Here is a 23,530-nt window from a genome sequence, read left to right on the forward strand (position 1 = left end):
CTCTAAACCTGTCCTATCCATGTACCTGTCTAAATGATTAAATCTTTCCCCCCTCACCTTAAACCTATTTAACCTTACCTCACCTTACCCCCCCTCACCTTAAACCAGAAAAATCTGGTTCTTGATTTTCCTACTCTGGGCAAGAGACTCTGTGCGTCTAACCGATCTATTCCTCTCATGATTTTATACTTCTCTGTACGATCGCCCCTCATCCTCCTGCACTCCATGGAATAGAATCTTAGCCTGCTCAATCGCTCCCTCTAGCTCAACCCCTCTAGTCCTGGCAACATCCTCGTAAATATTCTCTGTACCCTTTCCAACTTGACAACATCTTTCCTGTAACATGGTGCCCAGAACTGAACACATTACTCTAAATGCAGTCTAATATTATAACTGAAAAATGACCTCCCAACTTCTATACTCCTGGAAGGTCTGGAATAAACCAAAGAGGACCTACTCTGATCTTGAATGCCCTGAACCATATCTCAGAGGGAGAAAAACAAACTAGGGGTGATTTCAATGCCATGGTTGCAAAGGATACAAACCTCTGGAAAGATTTAGCTTTCCTTGACCCTTCTTTGCCAATCAAAAGTCCAAGAAATCCTTCTAATTAAATGCTTGAGACACAACCTTATCAAAATTCAAGACCCTATTTCATTAAAGAAACAAGTACACAACCCCAGAGGAACAACTCTTATATATGCATTGAATGGTTGAATCTTCACATCACCAGAGCTGTGATAGGTGTTTGTAACAGCCAAACTGAGTGTCTAATCCCCTCTGTTATATCCATTGACTGCACATCTCTGATGTACCATAACTATGAAAATAGATCATAAGATCATGTGACAGGAGCAGATTAGGCCATTTTGCCCATTGTCCGCTATTCAATCATGCCTTATCTATCTCTCCTAATCCCATTCTCCTGCCTTCTCATCGGGTAGGGGGGAAGGGGGTGTGTGGGCAGGGGGGGTTGTGTGGGAGGGGGGGTATGTGTGGGCGGGGTGATTCTGGGTGGTGTGGGCGGAGGGGGGGTATGGGTGTTTGGGCAGGGGGGGAGCTGAGGGCAGGGGGGTTGGGGGAAGGGAGTGTGTGGGCGGGGGGGTTGAGTGGGTGGGGGAGGGGGTGTGTGAGCGAGGAGGGGTTGTGTGGGTGGGGGAGGGGGGGGGAAGGGGGTGAGAGCTCAGAGAAAAGACGGAGCAGAGCCATGGGGGAGAGGGGAGTATCACGGGGGACGAGGGCAGGAGCCAGCGAGGGGGACCAGAGAGAAAGGGCTGGAACTGGCGATGCGATGGGGACTCACAGCGGTCGCTGGTCGTTCTCTTCCGCTTGGATCAGAGCCCCTGCTTTCCGTTTGGCGACATCAAAATCATACTATAGATGAGCACAATCATAGAAAAGTACAAAAGTGCAACGATTGTAGTGTAATAGTAGACTTCACAGATACAATACACAAGTGTGGTGTGAAGCTGAAATGTGACATGGGACATTATTTATTACTTTGAAAGCTGTTTTATTTCTGAGACAGATGTAGAAAGCCTTCCAGCACTGAGTTCTGGTGTTGGTAGACACAAATTTGCAAGTATGAGGTAACAAGTAATGGGCCAGATCCTATTGACAACTATCCAGTGATTCTGGACAGAAACTCCAGCAGGCCGCATTATTTGCAACATTATATTCCGGGCCTGTGCACTGATTGCAAAAGTATGGAAAGAGCTGATGCTCGGATCCTGGACAGTCCCTTGGGCAAAATGCTGGTGGTTCTTCATACTGAGCTCTGGTGGTGGATCTGGTCCTACAGCCTTATGCTAATCATGTCTTCAACCTTATGCTAGTGCATTGAGTATGTCCCCATTTATTGGAATGGAGCTGCTTATTTTCATTGTTGTTTACTTTTAATTTTAATTTAATATGTTTGATTGATAAACCAATGTGCTTAATTTAATAAACTGTGTTTTATTCTGCTTGCAGTTTACATAGTTGAAAAGATGAATACCTGTATATAATTCTGATAAATCAGTCACAGCTGCTGTTCAAATAGCTAGTACGTGCAGAATGTCTAAAAAGTTTGAAATGCTTTGTTTGATTTTTTTTTGATGTGAAGCATGTCTTTCTGCAGAAAGTCGATGTCTGCCATTTTAAATTGGACCCCAAAAAAACAGAATTGTGCTCTGGGACATCCCCACAAAGCTATTAAAACGCTTTATTCTTCCAGCACAACGTAGAAACATGTTGCACATATACTCCAGTGTATAATTTTGCTAAAATTTCTTTCTCTCCAGTTTGGCAGCTCCACAGCAAAAGCCCTTCCTGAGCTGTACAAAAGATCTGAAATGCAGAATGAAGATCGAATAGGTATTTAAAGAATTTATAGTTTATGTTTTGTGCTTTGTCAGTTTGCAGAACGTTCATGGTGATGATGGGATTTGAAAATTGGTTTAATTTTTGAATGTTGTCAATATTCCTATTACTGCATTAAAATTAAAGAATTAATTACATTTATAACTCCGAACAGGACAATGACCTATCCTATTGAGTGGTTGTGCAGATTTAAAAAAATAACTTGATGAGGACTTGAAGTGGATAATATTGGCTTTTTGGTATAATTTAGGCAAGTGGATAATCATGGTCGGGAGCAGTTCAGGGTTGTGGCAGACACAAAATCTGGTTAGCTAAGGATGCCTGGTATGTGGTGATAATGTTTAAATTTTAAGCAAATTCTTTGCTGCTGTCGCTTTGGAGGAGGAAGGGATCATGGAAACAGAACATGATCTGTTTCCATGATCCGTTTCAGGCACAAGTATAAAATTGTTTCAGGCACCAGTATAAAATTAGCCTAATGGATGCTTCACATATGTGCTCTGGGTATCTCTGGCACCACCTTTATCAATGTATTCAGTTCACTTTTAGTGCATAATATGCTTCTTTATACTTGTTTATCTGCCATAATTGATACGTGCATCAGGTTTCACATATTAATATACTTTTAATCTTCAAAGAAAACAATTTGGCAATGAAATTATCAAAAAAACTTTCAGACCGTTGCTTCAGGTAGCTTGTTTCTTTACCAGTATTCAATCCAGACTTCCCTCCACCCCTACACATCATTTACACCGTTACACATTCCGTTGGACAACAATGTAAGACACAATTCCATTCTGTTCACCGTTTTGTCTCGCACTTTCTGTTCCTCCAAACTTCACACATTGTGCTCTCACTCTTCCTCGCTATCCCCTATCAAGTCAGTATTCCTCTTCTCTGCCATGCTTAATTCCAGCTTCTCCCGTTGTACTTCCCCTCAGTTCATCATGTACAATGACTTGGTACCACTAACACAGACTGAACTGGCTAAGTCCTGAGGAACTGCCAGACTGGGTCTGCAGCAGGAACCAATATGGTGAACTTACTTGACCTCATCTTCCCAGTCTGCCATTTGATAGATACACCTACAAACAGCATTGATAGAAAAGGCCATGAAACAATGCTAATGGAGACAGAATTCTGTCTTCACACCAAGGACATCTTCCATTGAGTTCAAGAAGGAACTGCAGATGCTGGAAAATCGAAGGTACACAAAAATGCTGGAGAAACTCAGCGGGTGCAACAGCATCTATGGAGCGAAGGAAATAGGTAACGTTTCGGGCCGAAACTCTTCTCGAGTTGTTCGGAAATACAATAGTCTTAAGTAAGGACAGGTTAAGAACAGATTTAGCAGATGAAAGCTGGGCAGCCATGAGGCACTATGGATAAGCAACAGTAGAAATGTGTACAACCACAATCTGTAATCTCATAGCCTGACATCTCCTTCACTGTACACTCACTGTTGAGCCAGGGGACAGTGTTGCCTCAAAGATTTGTGCAGAATGGCGTGCTAGAAGTGGCATTGAGCATACCTTAAAATGTGGTGCCAACCAAGTGGGACTGTAATGCAAGATTTGCTTCCATGCTGAATCATACACAACAAAACAATCTTGCCACTAACAAATTGTATGATAGCTCTGAAGTATTGCCACTTGTTGAATGACAATTAAACAGCTATGAAGACTGGCAGCTCCAAGGTTGTTCCCAATACTTAATAGTGGCGGGTGAGTGTGCTATTTTTACTTGATTTTATTGTAAAAACAATGTTCTTATTCTGGAGTGATTTTTGCATGCTGATAGCATGTTATCAGTTAAAAGAATAATCAAATATCAGAATTTTCACAGATGCACTTTAATTGTCTTTCATATTATTAAAGATTTAAAAAGATAAAATATTATTTACCGTATATGGAGTTTGATCTCAAATAAGCCTGATTTTTTTTTTTTTTTTTTTTTTTTTTTGGAATTGGCTACTTGAGCCACATTGAAGTTTAAAGATAGTAATCTGACAACTGCAAATACTTTATTTTGGAGAATAAATGGAAATAATTTTGAATGGTATTATTTTTGGGTGAACTTATAATATTAGTAATCTATTTTCATGTTTCAAAACTAAACGTTATTCATACCTATTAAGTCTAGATGCTCTCTTAAGCTATTCAAAAGTACTATAAATGTCAAGTTGATAATTTTGGCACTCTTTTATATAGCATCCCTTGTGCATGATGCAGAAGCCAAGTTTAAATTGTCTTCAGGTGGAAAGGGAGATCATCTTATTGGTTATATATTTGTTTAAAGACAGCATAATGTGGGAGCTAAGAAAAATATAATGCGCATCAAATAAAATATACTGTTTTATACAATGAACGGACAATATTTTTATACCCTATATTTTTGCTCTAATTTTTGCTCTACTCATTAGCAATTAGAGGCCTTTTTTTTCTGTTGAACTTGATTTTCTTTTTAGCTATTCTCCAACAGAAGAAATGGTTTAAAGATTTTCTTTGTGTATTTGTTATGTAGCAGTGTGAAGTGGGATAGTAGTTTTAAAGAGTCCAAATCTGGCATCCTTTGAAGATCTAGATTTGCCTTTGGATGGCATTGTTTTTATAAATCCAGGACAGGATCTTGTCTACATTTCATAATTCCTGTCGGTATAAAATAGCTAGAAAACATCTGGCATCCATTCTTCAATATCACTTGGAAGGAATTTTGCATGCAAATAAAACCAACATAAAAGCACATCTCTGTAAAAGCCAGCTCTTCTGTACTGTAGATCCGAAAAGGAACAATGAATTCCTTGTGTGTGTTACTGTTCTGTTTTTAAACTACAATATTTTATTTATCCTTGATTGGAAAGAAAAGTAAGATGGTTAAAGAAAATGTGTACTAAGATAATTTATCGTCTGTAACCTGAATCGATTTTTCTTGAAATGCTAATGCATAGTTGTACATTAATTACCAGATTTAGATTTGACTTTGAATTGAAAACTGCTGAATCAAATATCAGGCTAAATTGAAAAAGTCATTTCAATTTTTCTTGTTTGTGCTGCAACAATGACATTGTTCCCTCATTCATCTCTTCATAATTTGTTGGCATGTCCTCTTCATTACTAATTCATATTTGAATATCATTAATTTTTATGCTGAAGTTGTAGTTTAATAACAAGTAATTTTTGAAAAGCTGACTTGCATTAAGTTGGTAAAATATTTAGTGCTGAACATATGACACACATGATAACCATCACTTACTCCACTATACCATAAATTTTACAAACAGAATAAATTTTAGAACATAGAACAGTACAGCACAGGAATAGGCCAATCAGCCCACAATGTTTGTGCCAAACATTATGGCAAATTAATAAAAATAAACTGCAGATGCTGGTTTACACCAAAGATAGACACAAAATGTTGGAGTAACTCAGTGGGCCAGGCAGCAACTCTGGAGAAGTCTGAAGGGCCCCAACCCAAATATCACATCTCCATGTTCTCCGGAGATGCAGCTTGACCCACTGAGTTATTCCAGCATTTTATGTCTATCTTTGATACCAAATTAAACAGATCTCATCTGCATGTACATAATCCATATTCCTCTATTCTCTGCACATCAATGTGCCTATCTAAGATCCTCTTAAACACCACTATTTTATCTGCCTCCACCACCACCCCTGGCAATGTGTTGAAGGCTCCCACTACTCTGTGTAAACAAAAACAACCTTGCCACGCACATCTTCATTGAACATTTTCCCTCTCACCTTGTGGCTATGGTTGCATGGCGGCGCAGTGGTAGAGTTCCTGCCTTACAGCGCCAGAGACCTGGGTTTGATCTGGCTACAGGTGCTTGTCTGTACGTAGTTTGTACATTCGCCATGTGACCGCATGGGTTTTCTCTGGGATCTTCGGTTTCCTCACATACTCCAAATACCTACAGGTTAGTAAGTTAATTGGCTTGGTACAAGTGTAAATTGTCCCTAGTATGTGTAGGATAGTGTTAATGTGTGGGAATCGCTGGTCGGTGGGCTGAAGGGTCTGTTTCCCCCAGTATCTCTAAACTAAACTAGGCCCTCCAGTGTTGGACATTTCCACCCTCTGAATAAGATTCTGACTGTCTACCCTATTTATGCCATAATTTTATAGACTTTCGTCTCCCCTGAGCCTTTGATGTTCCAGAGAAAATAATCCAAGTCTATCCAACTTCTCCCTGTAGCTGAAACCATCTAATGCAGGCAGCATTCAGGTAAACCACCTCTGCATCCTCTCCAAACCATCCCCATTTTTAGTTAGAGAAATCAATCAAGGGGAATTAAAGTGTTTAGCAACGGATAAGTCCAGATGGACTGAAAGGTGTTCCGCAAAACGACTCTTATACATCTGCAAGACCAAACGTAGACTGGGCGATTGTTTTGTTGAACACCTTCGTTCAGCCCGCCTGGACCTACCTGATCTCCCAGTTACTAAACACTTTAATTCTCCTTCCCATTCCCATCTGACCTTTCTGTCCTAGGCCTCCTCCATTCTCAGAGTGAGGCTAAACACTAATTGGAGGAACAGCATCTCATTTTGCTAGGGCAACTTACAACCCAGTGGTATGAGTATTGATTTCTCTAACTTCAAGTAACCCCGGCATACCCTCTCTCTCCATCCCTCCCCCAGCCAAGATGCACCAGCTTCTAGTTTTCACCCAACAAACAGCTAACAATGACCTATTTCCTTTATTATCATTACTTTTTTTCATATCTTTAATTCATATTCTATATCTCTCTACATCTTTGTCTATATCTCTCGTTTCCCTTTCCCATGACTTTCAGTCCGAAGAAGGGTCGCGACCCGAAACGTTACCCATTCCTTCTCTCCAGTTGCTGCCTGTCCTGCTCAGTTACTCCAGCTTTTTGTGCCTATCTTCGGTTTAAACCAACATCTGCAGTTCATTCCTACACACAGGGTAGACATGGAGATGTTTCAGCTTGTGGGAGATAACTGCAAGATAAGGGGGCGATTATTTAAAACTGAGATACGTCGAAATGTCTGAGCAGAGGGTGGTGAATCTCTGGAATACTCTGCACAGTAGATGGTGGAAGCTAGATTATTAGAAGTATTTAAAGTAGAGGTGGATAAATATTTAATAGATTGAGGAATAGAGGGGCGTGGAGAAATGGCACAGTAGAGGAACTAATGACAGCACAGTTCAACCATGATTACATTAAATGGTAGGGCAAGTTGCAAAGGCCTTCTGGTCCATTCCTGCTCCAATTTCCTCTTGTGTTCTTCTGATTGGCTTTGAATACAAATCTAATTGACACATTATTTCTTCATACCTCAGTCTTACCATTTCAGGAATCAAACCTGTGAATATTCACTGCACTCCCTCCAGAGCAAGAACATTGTTCCTCAGATAAAGACTCAAACATGCATACAATACTCAAGTTGTGTTTTCACCCAGCTTCAGACAATTGCAGCAAGAGATCATAGAAACATAGAAAATAGGTGCAGGAGGAGGCCATTCGGCCCTTCGAGCCAGCACCGCCATTCATTGTGATCATGGCTGATCGTCCCCTATCAATAACCCGTGCCTGCCTTCTCCCCATATCCCTTGACTACACTAGCCCCTAGAGCTCTATCTAACTCTCTCTTAAATCCATCCAGTGACTTGGCCTCCACTGCCCTCTGTGGCAGGGAATTCCATAAATTCACAACTGGGTGAAAAAGTTTTTTCTCACCTCAGTCTTAAATGACCTCCCCTTTATTCTAAGACTGTGTACTAACTTGAACTTGAACTTGAACTTGGCCCCTCGTTCTGGACTCGCCCAACATTGGGAACATTTTTCCTGCATCTAGCTTGTCCAATACTTAGATAATTTTATATGTTTCTATAAGAACCCCCTCATCCTTCTAAACTCCAGTGAATACAAGCCTAGTCTTTTCAATCTTTCCTCATATGATAGTCCTGCCATCCCAGGGATCAATCTCGTGAACCTACGCTGCACTGCCTCAATCACAAGGATGTCCTTCCTCAAATTAGGAGACCAAAATTGTACCCAATACTCCAGATGTGGCCGCACCAGAGCCCTAAACAACTGCAGAAGAACCTCTTTACTCCCATACTGAAATCCTCTTGTTATGAAGGCCAACATTCCATTAGCTTTCTTCAATGCCTGCTGTACCTGTAAGCCAACTTTCAGTGACCGGTGCACGCCCAGGTTTCGTTGCACCTCCCCCTTACTTAACCTAACCCCATTGAGTTAATAATCTGCCCCCTTGTTTTTACATAGAAACATAGAACATAGAAATTAGGTGCAGGAGTAGGCCATTCGGCCCTTCGAGCCTGCACCGCCATTCAATATGATCATGGCTGATCATCCCCAATCAATAACCCGTGCCTGCCTTCTCCCCATATCCCCTTGACTACACTAGCCCCTAGAGCTCTATCTAACTCTCTCTTAAATCCATCCAGTGACTTGGCCTCCACTGCCCTCTGTGGCAGGGAATTCCATAAATTCACAACTCTCTGGGTGAAAAAGTTTTTTCTCACCTCAGTCGTAAATGCCCACCCCTTTATTCTAAGACTGTGTGGCCCCTGGTTCTGGACTCGCCCAACATTGGGATCATTTTTCCTGCATCTAGCTTGTCCAATACTTAGATAATTTTATATGTTTCTATAAGATCCCCCTCATCCTTCTAAACTCCAGTGAATACAAGCCTAGTCTTTTCAATCTTTCCTCATATGATAGTCCTGCCATCCCAGGGATCAATCTCGTGAACCTACGCTGCACTGCCTCAATCACAAGGATGTCCTTCCTCAAATTAGGAGACCAAAATTGTACCCAATACTCCAGCTGTGGCCGCACCAGAGCCCTAAACAACTGCAGAAGAACCTCTTTACTCTCATACTGAAATCCTCTTGTTATGAAGGCCAACATTCCATTAGCTTTCTTCAATGCCTGCTGTACCTGTAAGCCAACTTTCAGTGACCGGTGCACAAGGACGCCCAGGTTTCGTTGCACCTCCCCCTTACCTAACCTAACCCCATTGAGTTAATAATCTGCCCCCTTGTTTTTGCCGCCAAAGTGGATAACCTCACATTTATCTATATTATACTGCATCTGCCACGCATCTGCCCACTCACTCAACCTGTCCAGGTCACCCTGCAACCTCCTAACATCCTCTTCACAGTTCACACTGCCACCCAGCGTTGTGTCATCCGCAAACTTGTTGGTGTTGCTCCTAATTCCCTCTTCCAAATCATTAATATATATGGTAAACAGTTGCGGCCCCAACACCGAGCCTTGCGGCACTCCACTCACCACTACCTGCCATTCTGAAAAGGACTCGTTCACTCCTACTCTTTGCTTCCGGTCTGCCAACCAATTTTCTATGCATGTCAACACCCTACTCCCAATACCATGTGCTCTAATTTTAGTCACCAGTCTCCCGTGCGGGACCTTGTCAAAGGCTTTCTGAAAGTCTAGATACACTACATCCACTTGCACCCCTTCATCCATTTTACTTTTCACATCCTCAAAAAATTCCAGAAGATTAGTCAAGCATTATTTCCCTTTCATAAATCCATGTTGACTTGGACTAATTCTTTTACTGCTATCCAAAAGCCTCATTATTACCTCTTTAATAATTGACTCCAGCATCTTTTCCACCACCGAAGTCAGGCTAACTGGTCTGTAATTCCCCGTTTTCTCCCTCGTTCCTTTCTTGAAAAGTAGGTTAACATTAGCTATCCTCCAATCCACAGGAACTGATCCTGAATCTATTGAACATTGGAAAATGATCACCAATGCGTCCACTATTTCTAGAGCCACCTCCCTGATGACCCTGAGATGCAGACCATCAGGTCCAGAGGATTTATCATCCTTCAGTCCCATTAGCCTACCCTATTTCTCGCCTAATGAAAATTTATTTCAGTTCCTCTAGCCCCTTAGATCCTCTGTCCTCCAGTACATCTGGGAGATTGTTTGTGTCTTCCTTAGTGAAGACAGATCCGAAGTACCTATTCAACTCTTCTGCCATTTCCTTGTTGCCCATAATAATTTCACCCGTGTCTGCCTTCAAGGGACCCACATTTGACTTTGCTACTCTTTTTCCCCTAACATATCTAAAGAAGCTTTTACTGTCCTTCTTTATATTCCTGGCCAGATTCCCTTCGTACTTCATCTCTTCAGCCTGTATTGCCCGTTTTGTTTCCTTCTGTTGTCCAATGAAAGTTACCCAATCCTCTGGCTTCCGGCTACTCTTTGCTGTGTTATACATCTTTTCTTTTAGTTTTATTCTATCCCTAACTTCTCTTGTCAGCCACGGTTGCCTCCTACTCCCCTTAGAATCTTTCTTTCTTTTTGGATTGAAATGATCCTGTGTCTTCTGGATTATGCCCAGAAATTCCTGCCATTGCTGATCCTGTAAGGGGAAATAAAACAAACTGCAGACACTAGAAATCTGAAATAAAGACAAAAATGGTGGAAATGCTCAGCAGGTCAGGTAGCGTTTATGGAAAGAGAATCTGAGTACATTGCTGTTGAAGACCCTTCATTAAAAGTGGAAAAGGAAGACAAACAGTGGGTGGCACTATGGTACAACATAAGAGTTACTGCCTTACAGCATCAGAGACAATGGGTTCGATCCTGACTATGGGTGCTGTCTCTACGGAGTTTGTAATTTCTCCCTGTAACCATGTGGGTTTTCTCTGGTTGTTCCGATTTCCAAAGACATGCAAGTTTGTAGGTTAATTAGCTTGTGTAAAAATTACCTCCAGTGTGTAGGATATAGTGTATGGCTGATCATTGGTCGGCCCAGATTCGGTGGGCCGATGCGCCTCTTTTCACGCTGTATCTTTTTTTTTAAATAAAAGCTAAAACTAACAAATTGCTTTTGTTACACAAGGTGGGCGAATGGTGGCAGTTAGAAAGTGATGATAGTGACAAAGCAGTGTAAAAGATTATGAAATACAGGTTAGGCTATGCTAAGGTAGAGAGTAACACAAATTGTGGGTGAGTCTAGGACTAGAGGTCATAGCCTCAGAATTAAAGGACATTCTTTTAGGAAGGAGATGCAGAATTTATTTAGTCAGAGGGTGGTGAATCTGGAATTCTTTGCCACAAAAGGCTGGGAGGCAAAGTCACTGGATATATTTAAGTCAGATTCTTGATTAGTACGGATGTCAGAGGTTATGGGGAGAAGGCAGGAGAATGGGGTTAGGAAGGAGAGATAAAGCAGCCATGATTGAATGGCAAAGTAGACGATGGGCCGAACGGCCTAATTGTACTCCTATCACGTAATGTTATGATCCAATATTACAAATAATGTCTTTGTCCTAACAAAACCATGCTGTCTGACCTGCTGAGTGTTTCCAGAATTTTGTGTTTTTAACCTTCCGTACTGTGAAGATCAATCTACCATTTACCTTTCTAATCACCTGCACCACTTCGATGCTTGCTTTCAGCAAATGATGCACATCTCATTGTCGCCCTCTCATTTCTTAATCTGACACAGTTCTGATAATGATCTGCCTTCCTCTTATTGCCACCCATGTGCATAATCCTTTGTATATCCACATTATACTTTATCAGCCATGCAATTTTCCACTTCCTGGCCTGAACACTGGAGCTTCTTTGAAACCTCCTTATCGCTCACATTCCCACCCAGCTTTTTGTCACATGCGCAGTTAGAGCCATTACATTTAATTAATTCATCTAATTCATTACTATGTACCTTGAATGGTTGGGATTCCAGCACAGATCTCTGCTGTACCCCTCCAGTCATTACCTGCCTGCCACCAAGAAAAAAAGAGTAAAAACTAGGAACTGCAGATGGTGATTAATGCACTAAAGACCACAAAGTCTGTAGTTACTCAGCAGGTCAGGCAACATCTCTGGAGAACATGGAAAGGTGACATTTCATGTCAAGCAAAGTGAGAGTGCAATTTATTTGTGTGTGGAAATGGATTTATTGAAAGAACAGTTTATGAACAGTTTTATTTACTTATGATTTTGATCTAACATTCAGTTTCTAGTTCAAATTGGCCTTCTGGAAGTACAGCATCTGTTGGCAGTGGAATAAAATCCAAAGGGAATGCAGATGTATACAGTAAATTCAGACCCGTGAAACGAGTTTCACCTCTCAAGCATCAACCAGAAAAACCTGACAATGACAAGAACATTGAAGAGCATGAACTTAAGAGTGATTATAAAAAGCAAGAGGATACTGAAAATCCAAACCTGTTCAATACCTCGTGCCACAACAATGGACAGTGCTTTAGGATCAAAGACACTCAGACCAACACTTTGCTTGATGAACTTGAACACTATGATTTGGATATGGACGAAATTTTGGATGTGCCTTATATCAAATTAAGCCACTTTCCTTCCCAGAAATGTAGTCCTTTCAAAAAGGCTGCCCTGGAGAGTCACACAAGCATGGATATGAGAGATGATGGAAGCAGGGTCTGCACAGCAGTGAAAGCTGAGAACCCATCTTCCAACTTAACACAATTTTGTATTTTGTCGCCAGTAAATAACTTGGAATTGAGGAAATTAAAACCAAATGCCACAAACCAACAAGGGCAAGCAACTGGAAATTTAGAGAGTTCTGTGCATGAGAATGCTGTGTATGATGCTGAAGCCCAGGATAAAAGCTCAGTCAGCAGAACTTTGTTTGTTGATCCACATGGCTATAAAGTTGTCAGTGCGATACCAAACTCACTACCAAACAGGTCTTTGTCTCTGCAATCGTCAGTGGGGAGCAAAGTAGAAGAAGGCAATGGTAGTACAAATGGGATTACCGTGGGAGGATCTGGAGAGAAGAGTGAGGAAGCAAAAAATGTTAAAAGCATTTTAAATATAGTCAGAGAAGGACAGATTTCACTTTTGGTAAGTATATGATTTGACGTCACTGTCAACTAATGTTTTAAAAATGGCATATTTCAAATGGCACGTTTTAAAATTTTGTTGCGATCAAGACCATTTTATATTCAATGAAGTTATGAGATCTTTTGAGTTTTCAACATTATTCCAGCAGAAGGCCACTAAACCTGTTTTGCCTTTAATCTTTAATTGTTGAATAAAGCTAGTAATTGGATTATTCATATAGTGCTATTTTAGTTGAGGAAATAACATTTTTGCTGTCAATATGAAATGTTTCCATTGTTTAAATAAGTTACGTGAGACAGTTTTGGGATTATTGTAACCAGTACTGAAGCTATTTATCTGATCTGTTTCATATCCATTGCAATTGGCCTGGTTGCTATTATTGCATTATTGTCTTCCCTTTGTAGGATATCTGCGCACACAAGATGCAAGCATGACTCATAAAAATGTGTTTATACATTAGGTCATTCATAAGTATGTTTTAGTTTAAGATTATTCAAAGGCAATAGCTGTGTTGACGTTGTGGCTTAACTAGCATAATTTACAAAAATAGAATGACGCAAAAGCAAAGTATTTGATGGGAGATCTGTTAACATCAAAATACATTTGAGGAACTAATATATTCAAAACAGCTGAAAGGAAGGGTACAAGAAAAATAGTTCTTCAAAGACGCAGTATTGGTTGGTAGTCATTAAGTAATTTTATACTGCAGTTTAATATTTTTTGGATGTTATAGACATTTAAAAGCACAGATTAATATTTATTTTCACATCACAGTCAATTAGCTTTCAGCTAGGGTTGGATATGAATAAAATAAATCATAATTCAAAAATACTGTAAGTAAAGTTGGAATCTCTATGAGGGTTGTTAGATGTCAGTATTACATAGAAAATAGGTGCAGGAGTAGGCCATTCGGCCCTTCGAGCCATTCAATATGATCATGGCTGATCATCCAACTCAGTATCCCGTACCTACCTTCTCTCCATACCCCCTGATCCCTTTAGCCACAAGGGCCACATCTAACTCCCTCTTAAATAAAGCCAATGAACTGGCCTCAACTACCTTCTGTGGCAGAGAGTTCCAGAGATTCACCACTCTTCTGTGTGAAAATGTTTTTCTCATCTCAGTCCTAAAGGATTTCCCCTCTATCCTTGAGCTGTGACCCCTTGTCCTGGACTTCCCCAACATCGGGAACAATCTTCCTGCATCTAGCCTGTCCAACCCCTTAAGAATTTTGTAAGTTTCTATAAGATCCCCCCTCAATCTCCTAAATTCTAGCGAGATTCTCGCTAGCGGTATTCTAGCGGTATTGCCGTTGATGTATGGTGTTCACAGGCGGAAGCAGCTCCAATAATTTTGCAAACTGTTAGACTCTTCTGACGTTAGTAAATGAACATTTCAAACATAATTACTTTGGAAATTATTGTCACTATACTGAGGTTAAATCTGCCATTTTGACATAGGGCTTGCAACAAAGTAGTTTTTAATTTAAATTCTACCTGGCAAGTAAAAAAACTCTTCAAATATTTGCTAAATATTTCTAATTATGTTCAATCAAAATGCAAACATCTGAACTTGAAATCTGATTAAAAAAATTAAGTGATATATATTCACATCATTGACTATCTTTTCTCTGATGCCCATATAACTATAAGCCCCACTTAGCCGTTGACAATTTGGAGAAGATTCACGATGAACATGGAAATAATCTACTGCACATTGCAGCCTCACAAGGACATCTTGAAAGTTTGCAGCATCTGACCACCTTAATGGCAGAGGAATGCTTGACAGAACGTAACAATGAGAAACTAACGCCATCTTCATTAGCTGTAAAGGTAAGTTATGTGAAATAAAACAGTAAATGCAGTAAATTCTTAAGAAAATCAATGTTTCCGACCGTCCACCTTTCAAATCAATTTCAGACTTCCAGCATTTTTGGCTTTTCACTCAATGGTAGAAAAACAAGCTGACTAATTCTGTGGGTAAATAATAGACCTAAAGTTTGATGAGGCTGGCAATGCTTGGAAGGCAAATGCACTGCTAGCATTCACTTTGAGAGGACTAGAATATATAAGCAAGGATGTAATGCTGAGGCTTATAAGACGATGGTCAGGCCACATTTGGAATATTGTGAACAGTTTTGGGCCCCATATCTGAGGAAGGATGTGCTGGCATTGGAGAGGGTCCAGATGTTTACAAGAATGATCCCGGGGTTTGATTGGTTTAATGTATGAGGAGTGTTTGATGGCTCTGGACCTGTACTCAATGGTGTTTAGAAGGATGAGAGCAGATCTCATTGAAACCTACTGAATAATGAATGGCCTAGAGAGAGTGCATGTGAAGAGGATGTTTCCACATATGGGGGAGTCTGGGACCAAAGTGCTAGAAGAAAAGATAGATTGAATGGCAGAGTAGACTTGGTGGGCTGAATGGCCTAATTCTGCTTTTTTGACTTACAAACTTATCGGCTGATATCTGCGAATATAACTAATAGACCCATTGTGGATTCTAAACTTTTGGATTGATGTTCCTCCAACATTTTGGACTTTCTCTCGGCCCAGAATAGGTCCAAATCCTGTTGTCAAGATCGCGAAGGTCATACACAACCAATAATAATGTTTTTGGAGGAATTGCAGATGTAGACGAGTATCTATACTTAACTAAAACTCTCGTCTTGTCTTCTTCCGGTTTGCGTTTTTAAAGTTGCGCTAAAATAGTACCTGATAGCGCGACGATTTTTCGTCACCTTACTCACCGTTCACCTGTGCTCCAAGCGCATCAAGTTTTGTTCCGATCGATGGAATATTACAAAAGTGATGAAGGTTTAAAAATTGTACGATCAGCATTGGTCTTCTCTCCTGTCAGTCGCCAGGAAGGCAACGCCCCTTCCGGCACTCGCTATCAATCACCGGGGCGAGGAGAATAAATCCCCGGAGGCCGGGCTGAGTCCAGAAACCGTGAGTCAGTCAGTGAGTCCGGAAGCCATGAGTCAATGAGTAGTGAGTCCAGAAGCCATGAGTAGTGAGTCCAGAAGCTGTGAGTAGTGAGTCCAGAAGCTGTGAGTAGTGAGTCCAGAAGCTGTGAGTAGTGAGTCCAGAAGCTGTGAGTAGTGAGTCCAGAAGCTGTGAGTAGTGAGTCCAGAAGCTGTGAGTAGTGAGTCCAGAAGCTGTGAGTAGTGAGTCCAGAAGCTGTGAGTAGTGTGTAGTGAGCCCAGAAGCAGTGAGTAGTGAGCCCAGAAGCTGTGAGTCAATAGACAATAGGTACATGAGTAGGCAATTCGGCCCTTCGAGCCAGCACTGCCATTCAATGTGATCATGGCTGATCATCCCCAATCAGTACCCCGTTCCTGCCCTCCACATATCCCCTGACTCCGCTATCTTTAAGAGCCCTATCTATCTCTCTCTTGAAAGTATCCAGAGAACCAGCCTCCACCGCCCTCTGAGGCAGAGAATTCCACAACTCTCTGTGAGAAAAAGTGTTTCCTCGTCTCCGTTCTAAATGGCTTCCCCTTATTCTTAGACTGTGGCCCCTGGTTCTGGACTCGCCCAACATCAGGAACATGTTTCCTGCCTTTAGCGTGTCCAAACCCTTAACAATCTTATATGTTTCAATAAGATACCCTCTCATCCTTCTCAACTCCAGAGTGTACAAGGCCAGCCGCTCCATTCTCTCAGCATATGACACTCCCGCCATCCCGGGAATTAACCTTGTAAACCTGCGCTGCACTTCCTCAATAGCAAGAATGTCCTTCCTCAAATTAGGGGACCAAAACTGCACACAATACTCCAGGTGTGGTCTCACTAGGGCCCTGTACAACTGCAGAAGGACCTTTTTGCTCCTATACTCGACTCCTCTTATAAAGGCCAACATGCCATTCGCTTTCTTTACTGCCTGCTGTACCTGCATGCTTACTTTCATAGACTGATGAACAAGGACCCCCAGATCCCCTTGTACTTCCCCTTTTCCCAACTTGACGATATTTAGATAGTAAACTGCCTTCCTGCTTTTAATACCAAAGTGGATAACCTCATATTTATCCACATTAAACTTCATCTGCCCACTCCCCTAATTTTTTCTTCACATACCTGAAGAAGCTTTTTATCCTCCTTTATATTCTTGGCTAGCTTACCTTCGTACCTCATATTTTCTCCCTGTATTGTCTTTTAAGTTATCTTCTGTTGCTCTTTAAACATTACCCAATCCTCTTGCTTCCCGCTCATCTTTGCTACATTGTACTTCTCTTTTATTTTTATACTGTCCCTGACGTCCCTTGTCAGCCACGGTCGCCCCTTACTTCCCTTGGAATCTTTCTTCCTCCTAGGAATGAACTGATCCTGCACCTTCTGTATTATTACTAGAAAAACCTGCCATTGTTGTTCCACTGTCATCCCTGCTACGGCATCTTTCCAATCAACTTTGGCCAGCTCCTCCCTCATGGCCCCATAGCCCCCTTTATTCAACTGTAACACTGACACCCCCAATCTACCCTTCTCCCTCTCCAATTGTAGTTGAAACCTGATCATATTATGGCCACTGCCTCCTAACCTGGGTCTATGGTTGAGTAGTGGAATATTGCATTGGAGAACCAGGCCTCCCGTGTGAGAATGGGACCCAACGGGTCCCACTTAGTCTAGTTTATCTCTACAATGCCTTGTGGTAAAATAGATGAGATGGGCAAAAGAGTGTCCGCTTACTCTTGTCCCCGCTCAGGAATGAAATATAATATCAATGAAAGAATGCTTTGAAACTCAGAAGCACAGATCTTTCTGCAGGTGGATTCACCCTGGATTTTTGCTTCTTGAACCTTAGAATTTTTTTGCCTCTCCTTGAGAAAGAATTACTAATGTGGAATAACCTCTCCAACTTTCACCCACTTTTTTAAATGGTTATCAGCACAATTAGTAAATCTGCTGTTTAGTTTAAACGACCACGTTACAATCCTGACATTAGACGGCGGGGAGTTTGCACATTCTTTCTGTGAATGTATGGATTTCATCCAAGTGTTTTTATTTCCTCTCATAACTCAAAGGCATAGTTGGTTAAATGGCTACTGTAATTTGCCACAAGTTTTTTGGTGAGCAGTAGAATCTGAGGGGATATGATGGAATGTGAGGAGAAGAGATTGCAGGAAAAATAAGTGAAATTATAGAATTGCTTTGTGAGCAGACATCGACTCAATTGGCAATATGTTGTATGAAAATATGATATAAAATAAATAAATATCAAAAAAAAGAGCACATTTTATTTCACTCAAAGAATATCGCTTGTATATAACATTTATGTAATGTTAAGAGTTCACATTATTAGACGTACTAAGATGCTCTTGTTGAAGCTCTGTTAGCAGTTGGCCACCTTTAATGAAAAGAAATGCTACTTGGCATTTCCCAAACATGCTTGGAACCAGTTTGTGCTCTTGAACCCAAGTTCCTCACAGTTATTGGTGCTCTTTTATTAAGCTTTTAGGTATCTTGAATGGGACGTTTTACAATAGTCAAAGTTCTAAGATTATTGTGTAATGGTTTGTAACAAAAGAGAGTGCTGCAAATTTGGTCTCCTCCGTTAGTATTTTGAAAAATAGCAGAAGATGTCCCTTTATTCTTATAATTAATGTGTGCACTAATATATTTAATCCTCTAAAGTTCCATAATAATCTAAAATAACTGTTTGAAAACTTGAAATTATACAGATATTTTGGAGCTGTCACATCACAAATTCAAGAGACATTGTATATTGACAAAACATTCAAAGATGTTTTGAAATCCAATCTTTGTTTGTGTGCCTTTAGGAAGGAAAACTTGAATGCCTTCGTTGGCTGATGAGTGAGACTGAAGCCATTGCTGAACTGAGTCCTTCAGATGGTTACCCTGCTCTTATACATTATGCAGCATGCCATGGTCAGGTAGGCTTGTGATGAATTTTTAAAAATGCTTTGACATACGATCTAATGCCTTATGTGAGTCTTATAGGTGGATGTGTATCTTATATTTCAGATGAATATGAATAAAATCAGGAAGACAGAAATATGACATGATTTAGCTTTAATAGGTAAGGGAGAATCTTATGTTTATTAAGACCAGAAGGGTGATTAGGGAGGGAATAGGGCCCTTTAAGGCATACGTGGTACTCCATGTGTGAAGTCACAGGAGATGGATGAGATCTTAATTGAATATTTCTTATCTGTATTTACGGTGGAGAAGTTCATGGAAGCTAGCATGAGGTGCTGATGGAGGCAACATGGACTTTAGCAAAGCCTTTGACAAGTTACCAATGGTAGACTTGTCTGGAAGTTTCGATCACATGGGATCCATGGTGAGCTAGCTAAGTGGATACCATATTGGCTTGGTGCGAAGAGTACGGGTGGTCGTGGAGAATTGTATTTCAGATTGTGAGCCGGTGATCAGAGGGATTGGTGCTGGATCCATTGTTATCTATATTACTAAAACTCTGATCTTGACCGCTTTTGGCCCACTGTGCTGCGATTTCCGACAGAATGGCGCCACCTACGGCCGTCATTTTTAGCTACCTCGCTCAGAGCCCCCCTCCGCATTACGGGTGCAGAGGATTTTTCCCATCAATGACAAATCAGAGAGATATTAATGTTTTTTAAAAATTCACCATTCTCTCTGCTGCCCCTGCTGGAGGGAGGGGGAGGGACTATAAAACCAGGAAGTGGTGTGCCTCACTCAGTCTCTGCAAGATGGATGAAGCCAATGGTCACGTCTCTGAGCTCTGAATAACACTGAACAAATGTCTACACAACTGAGTCCACTTCATGTGTTTTAAAAATGAAAATATGGTTTGTTTAAAGTAAAAAGGCACTGCCTGCAAATGGTTGTTTGGGCGCTTTGGCTTGAAGTTGAAAGGCACTACTTACTGCAAATGGTGGCTTGGGTGTTTTGCTTGGTTGAAGGGCACTTCTTACTGCAAATGGTGGCTTGGGTGCTTTGGCTTGAAGTTGAAAGTCACTACTTACAGAAAAAGGTGGCATGAAGTTGAAAGGCACTACTTGCTGCAAATGGTGGCAGGGTGCTTTGGCTTGAAGTTGAAAGGCAGTACTTACAGCAAATGGTAGCTTGGGTGCTTTGGTTTGAAGTTGAAAGGCACTACTTACAGCAAATGGTAGCTTGGGTGCTTTGGTTTGAAGTTGAAAGGCACTAACTGCAAATGGTGGTTTGGGTGTTTTGCTTGAAGTTGAAAGGCACTACTTACTGCACATTGTGGCTTGGGTGCTTTGGCTTGAAGTTGAAAGGCACTACTTACTGCAAATGGTGGCTTGGGAGCTTTGGCTTAAAGTGGAAAGGCGCTACTTACTGCAAATGGTGGCATGACGTTGAAAGGCACTATTTACTGCAAATGGTGGCTTGGGTGCTTTGGCTTGAAGTTGAAAGGCATTACTTACTGCAAATGGTGGCTTGGGTGTATTGCTTGAAGTTGAAAGGCAGTACTCACTGCACATGGTGGCTTGGGTGCTTTGGCTTGAGGTTGAAAGGCACTACTTACTGCAAATGGTGGGTGCTTTGGCTTGAGGTTGAAAGGCACTACTTACTGCAAATGGTGGGTGCTTTGGCATGAAGTTGAATGGCACTACTTACTGCAAATGGTGGCTTGGGTGATTTGGCTTGAAGTTGAAAGGCACTACTTACTGCAAATGGAGGCATGAATTTGAAAGGCACTACTCACTGCAAATGTTGGCTTGGGTGCTTTGGCTTGAAGTTGAAAGGCACTGCTTACTGCAAATGGTGGCTTGGGCACTTTGGCTTGAAGTTGAAAGGCACTACACTGCAAATGGTGGCTTGGGTGCTTTGTCTTGAAGTTGAAAGGCACTACTTACTGCAAATGGTGGCATGAAGTTGAAAGGCGCTACTTACTGCAAATGGTGGCTTGGGTGCTTTGGCTTGAAGTTCAAAGGCACTATACTGCAAATGGTGGCATGAAGTTGAAAGGCACTATTTACTGCAAATGGTGGCTTGGTTGCTTTGGCTTGAAGTTGAAAGGCACTACTGACTGCAAATGGTGGCATGAAGTTGAAAGGCGCTACTTACTGCAAATGGTGGCTTGGGTGCTTTGGCTTGAAGTTGAAAGGCACTACTTACTGCAAATGGTGGCTTGGGTGCTTTGCTTGAAGTTGAAAGCACTACTTACTGCATATGGTGGCTTGGGTGCTTTGGCTTGAAGTTGAAAGGCACTACAGGTGCACAACCTTTTATCCGAAAGCCTTGGGACCAGACACTTCTCGGATTTCGGAATTTTTCGGCTTTCCGAATGGAAGATTTTTAGCGTAGATTAGGTAGGTAGATTAGGCGGCTTGAAAAGTCTGGAGCGGCTGGTTCCTCCCCGGAGACCGGGGAATCATTGTAAATCATTGCTTAAATGTTAGTCAGTTAGTTTGGAGGGATTTTATGTGGTGGGGGGGGGGGGGGGGGTGAAGGGGGAAACTTCAAATCCAGCTCCAAATCCAGCGCCGCCTGCGGCCAGACGCCCGCAGCCCCAGCTCCCCGATGTTGGGAGTCGGCGGCGTCGCAGTGCTGGGATACCAGCGGGGAGCGGGCAATGCCTTACCGGGTCGCCGTGCGGTAAGCGCCGGAGCGCTGTGGCCGCCGACACACAACATCGCGGAGCTGGGGCTGCGGGCCACGGGCCGCACTGGATTTGGAGCACCGCGCAGCCAGGGGTAGAGTCGCCGGGGTCGGAGCTACAACCGGCGCCGCCCGCGGCCGGACGCCTGCAGCCCCAGCTCCGCGATGTTGGGAGCCGGCGGCCACAGCGCTCCGGAGCTTACTGCACGGCGACCCGGTAAGGCATTGCCCGCTCCCCGCCTCTCCGACCAGGTAGGGGACTAAGAATTAAAGTTTCCCCCTTCACATAAAAGCCCTCCAAACTAACTGACTAACATTTAAGCAATGATTTACCGATGTTTAAGGGTCTCCCCGGTCTCCGCGGAGGAGGCAGCAGCTACAGTAGTACAGACCTGGGTTGACCGTGGGTCATTTCGGGACAAGTTTGGCGCCAAACGCGAGCTTTGGTGTGCAGACGACATCCTGGAAAAAATGTCCGGTTTTCGGAGCTTTTCGGTTTCCGGAACTCCGGATAAAAGGCTGTGCACCTGTACTTTCTGCAAATTGTGGCATGGGTGATTTGGCTTGAAGTTGAAAGGCACTACTTACTGCAAATGGCGGATTGGGTGCTTCGCTTGAAGTTGAAAGGCACTACTTACTGCATATGGTGGCTTGGGTGGTTTGGCTTGAAGTTGAAAGGCACTAACTGCAAATGGTGGCTTGGGTGCTTTGGCTTGACGATGAAAGGCACTACTTACTGCAAATGGTGGCATGGAGTTGAAAGGCACTACTTACTGCAAATGATGGCTTGGGTGCTTTGGCTTGAAGTAGAAAGGCACTACTTACTGCAAATGTTGGCTTGGGAGCTTTGGTTTGAAGTTGAAAGGCACTACTTACTGCAAATGGTGGTGGGAGCTTTGGCTTGAAGTTTAAAGGCACTATTTACTGCAAATGGTGGCTTGGGTGCTTTGGCTTGAAGTTGAAAGGCACTACTTACTGCAAATGGTGGCTTGGGAGCTTTGGCTTGAAGTTGAAAGGCACTACTTACTGCAAATGGTGGCATGAAGTTGAAAGGCACTACTTACTGCAAATGGTGGGTTGGGAGCTTTGGCTTGAAGTTGAATAGCACTTCTTACTGCAAATGGTTGCTTGGGTGCTTTGCCTTGAATTGAAAGGCACTACTTACTGCAAATAGTGGCATGTAGTTGAAAGGCACTACTTACTGCAAATGGTGGGTTTGGTGCTTTGGCTTGAAGTTGAAAGGCACTACTTACTGCAAATGGTGGCATGTGTTGAAAGGCACTACTTACTGCAAATGGTGGCGGGTGATTTGGCTTGAAGTTGAAAGGCACTACTTACTGCAATTGGTGGCATGGGTGCTTTGGCTTGAATTGAAAGGCACTACTTACTGCAAATGGTGGCATGAGGTTGAAAGGCACTACTTACTGCAAATGGTGGCTTGGGTGCTTTGGCTTGAAGTTGAAAGGCAGTACTTACTGCAAATGGTGGCTTAGGTGATTTGGCTTGAAGTTGAAAGGCACTTCTTACTGCAAATGGTGGCTTGGGTATTTTGGCTTGAATTGAAAGGCACTACTTACTTAACCCAAATGGTGGCATGAAGTTGAAAGGCACTACTTACTGCAAATGGTAGCATGAAGTTGAAAGGCACTACTTACTGCAAATGGTGGCATGCATTGAATGGCACTACTTACTGCAAATGGTGGCATGAGGTTGAAAGGCACT

The 23,530-nt window shown here is 42.1% G+C and overlaps 1 protein-coding gene across 1 annotated transcript in view; it reads left to right on the plus strand.

The window, feature by feature from the left end:
• The window catches only part of LOC116970877 (synuclein alpha interacting protein), a 68,815-nt gene that overhangs the window by 10,110 nt on the left and 35,175 nt on the right, over window positions 1-23,530 (plus strand). The window contains exons 2-5 of the mRNA XM_033017501.1: window positions 2,283-2,355; window positions 12,373-13,235; window positions 14,888-15,067; window positions 19,018-19,131. Coding sequence (XP_032873392.1) covers window positions 2,283-2,355; window positions 12,373-13,235; window positions 14,888-15,067; window positions 19,018-19,131 — 1,230 coding nt within the window. The remainder of the gene's footprint in view (window positions 1-2,282; window positions 2,356-12,372; window positions 13,236-14,887; window positions 15,068-19,017; window positions 19,132-23,530) is intronic.

This window comes from Amblyraja radiata, chromosome 3, assembly GCF_010909765.2.
Source record: "Amblyraja radiata isolate CabotCenter1 chromosome 3, sAmbRad1.1.pri, whole genome shotgun sequence".
Classification (NCBI taxonomy): Eukaryota; Metazoa; Chordata; class Chondrichthyes; order Rajiformes; family Rajidae; genus Amblyraja; species Amblyraja radiata.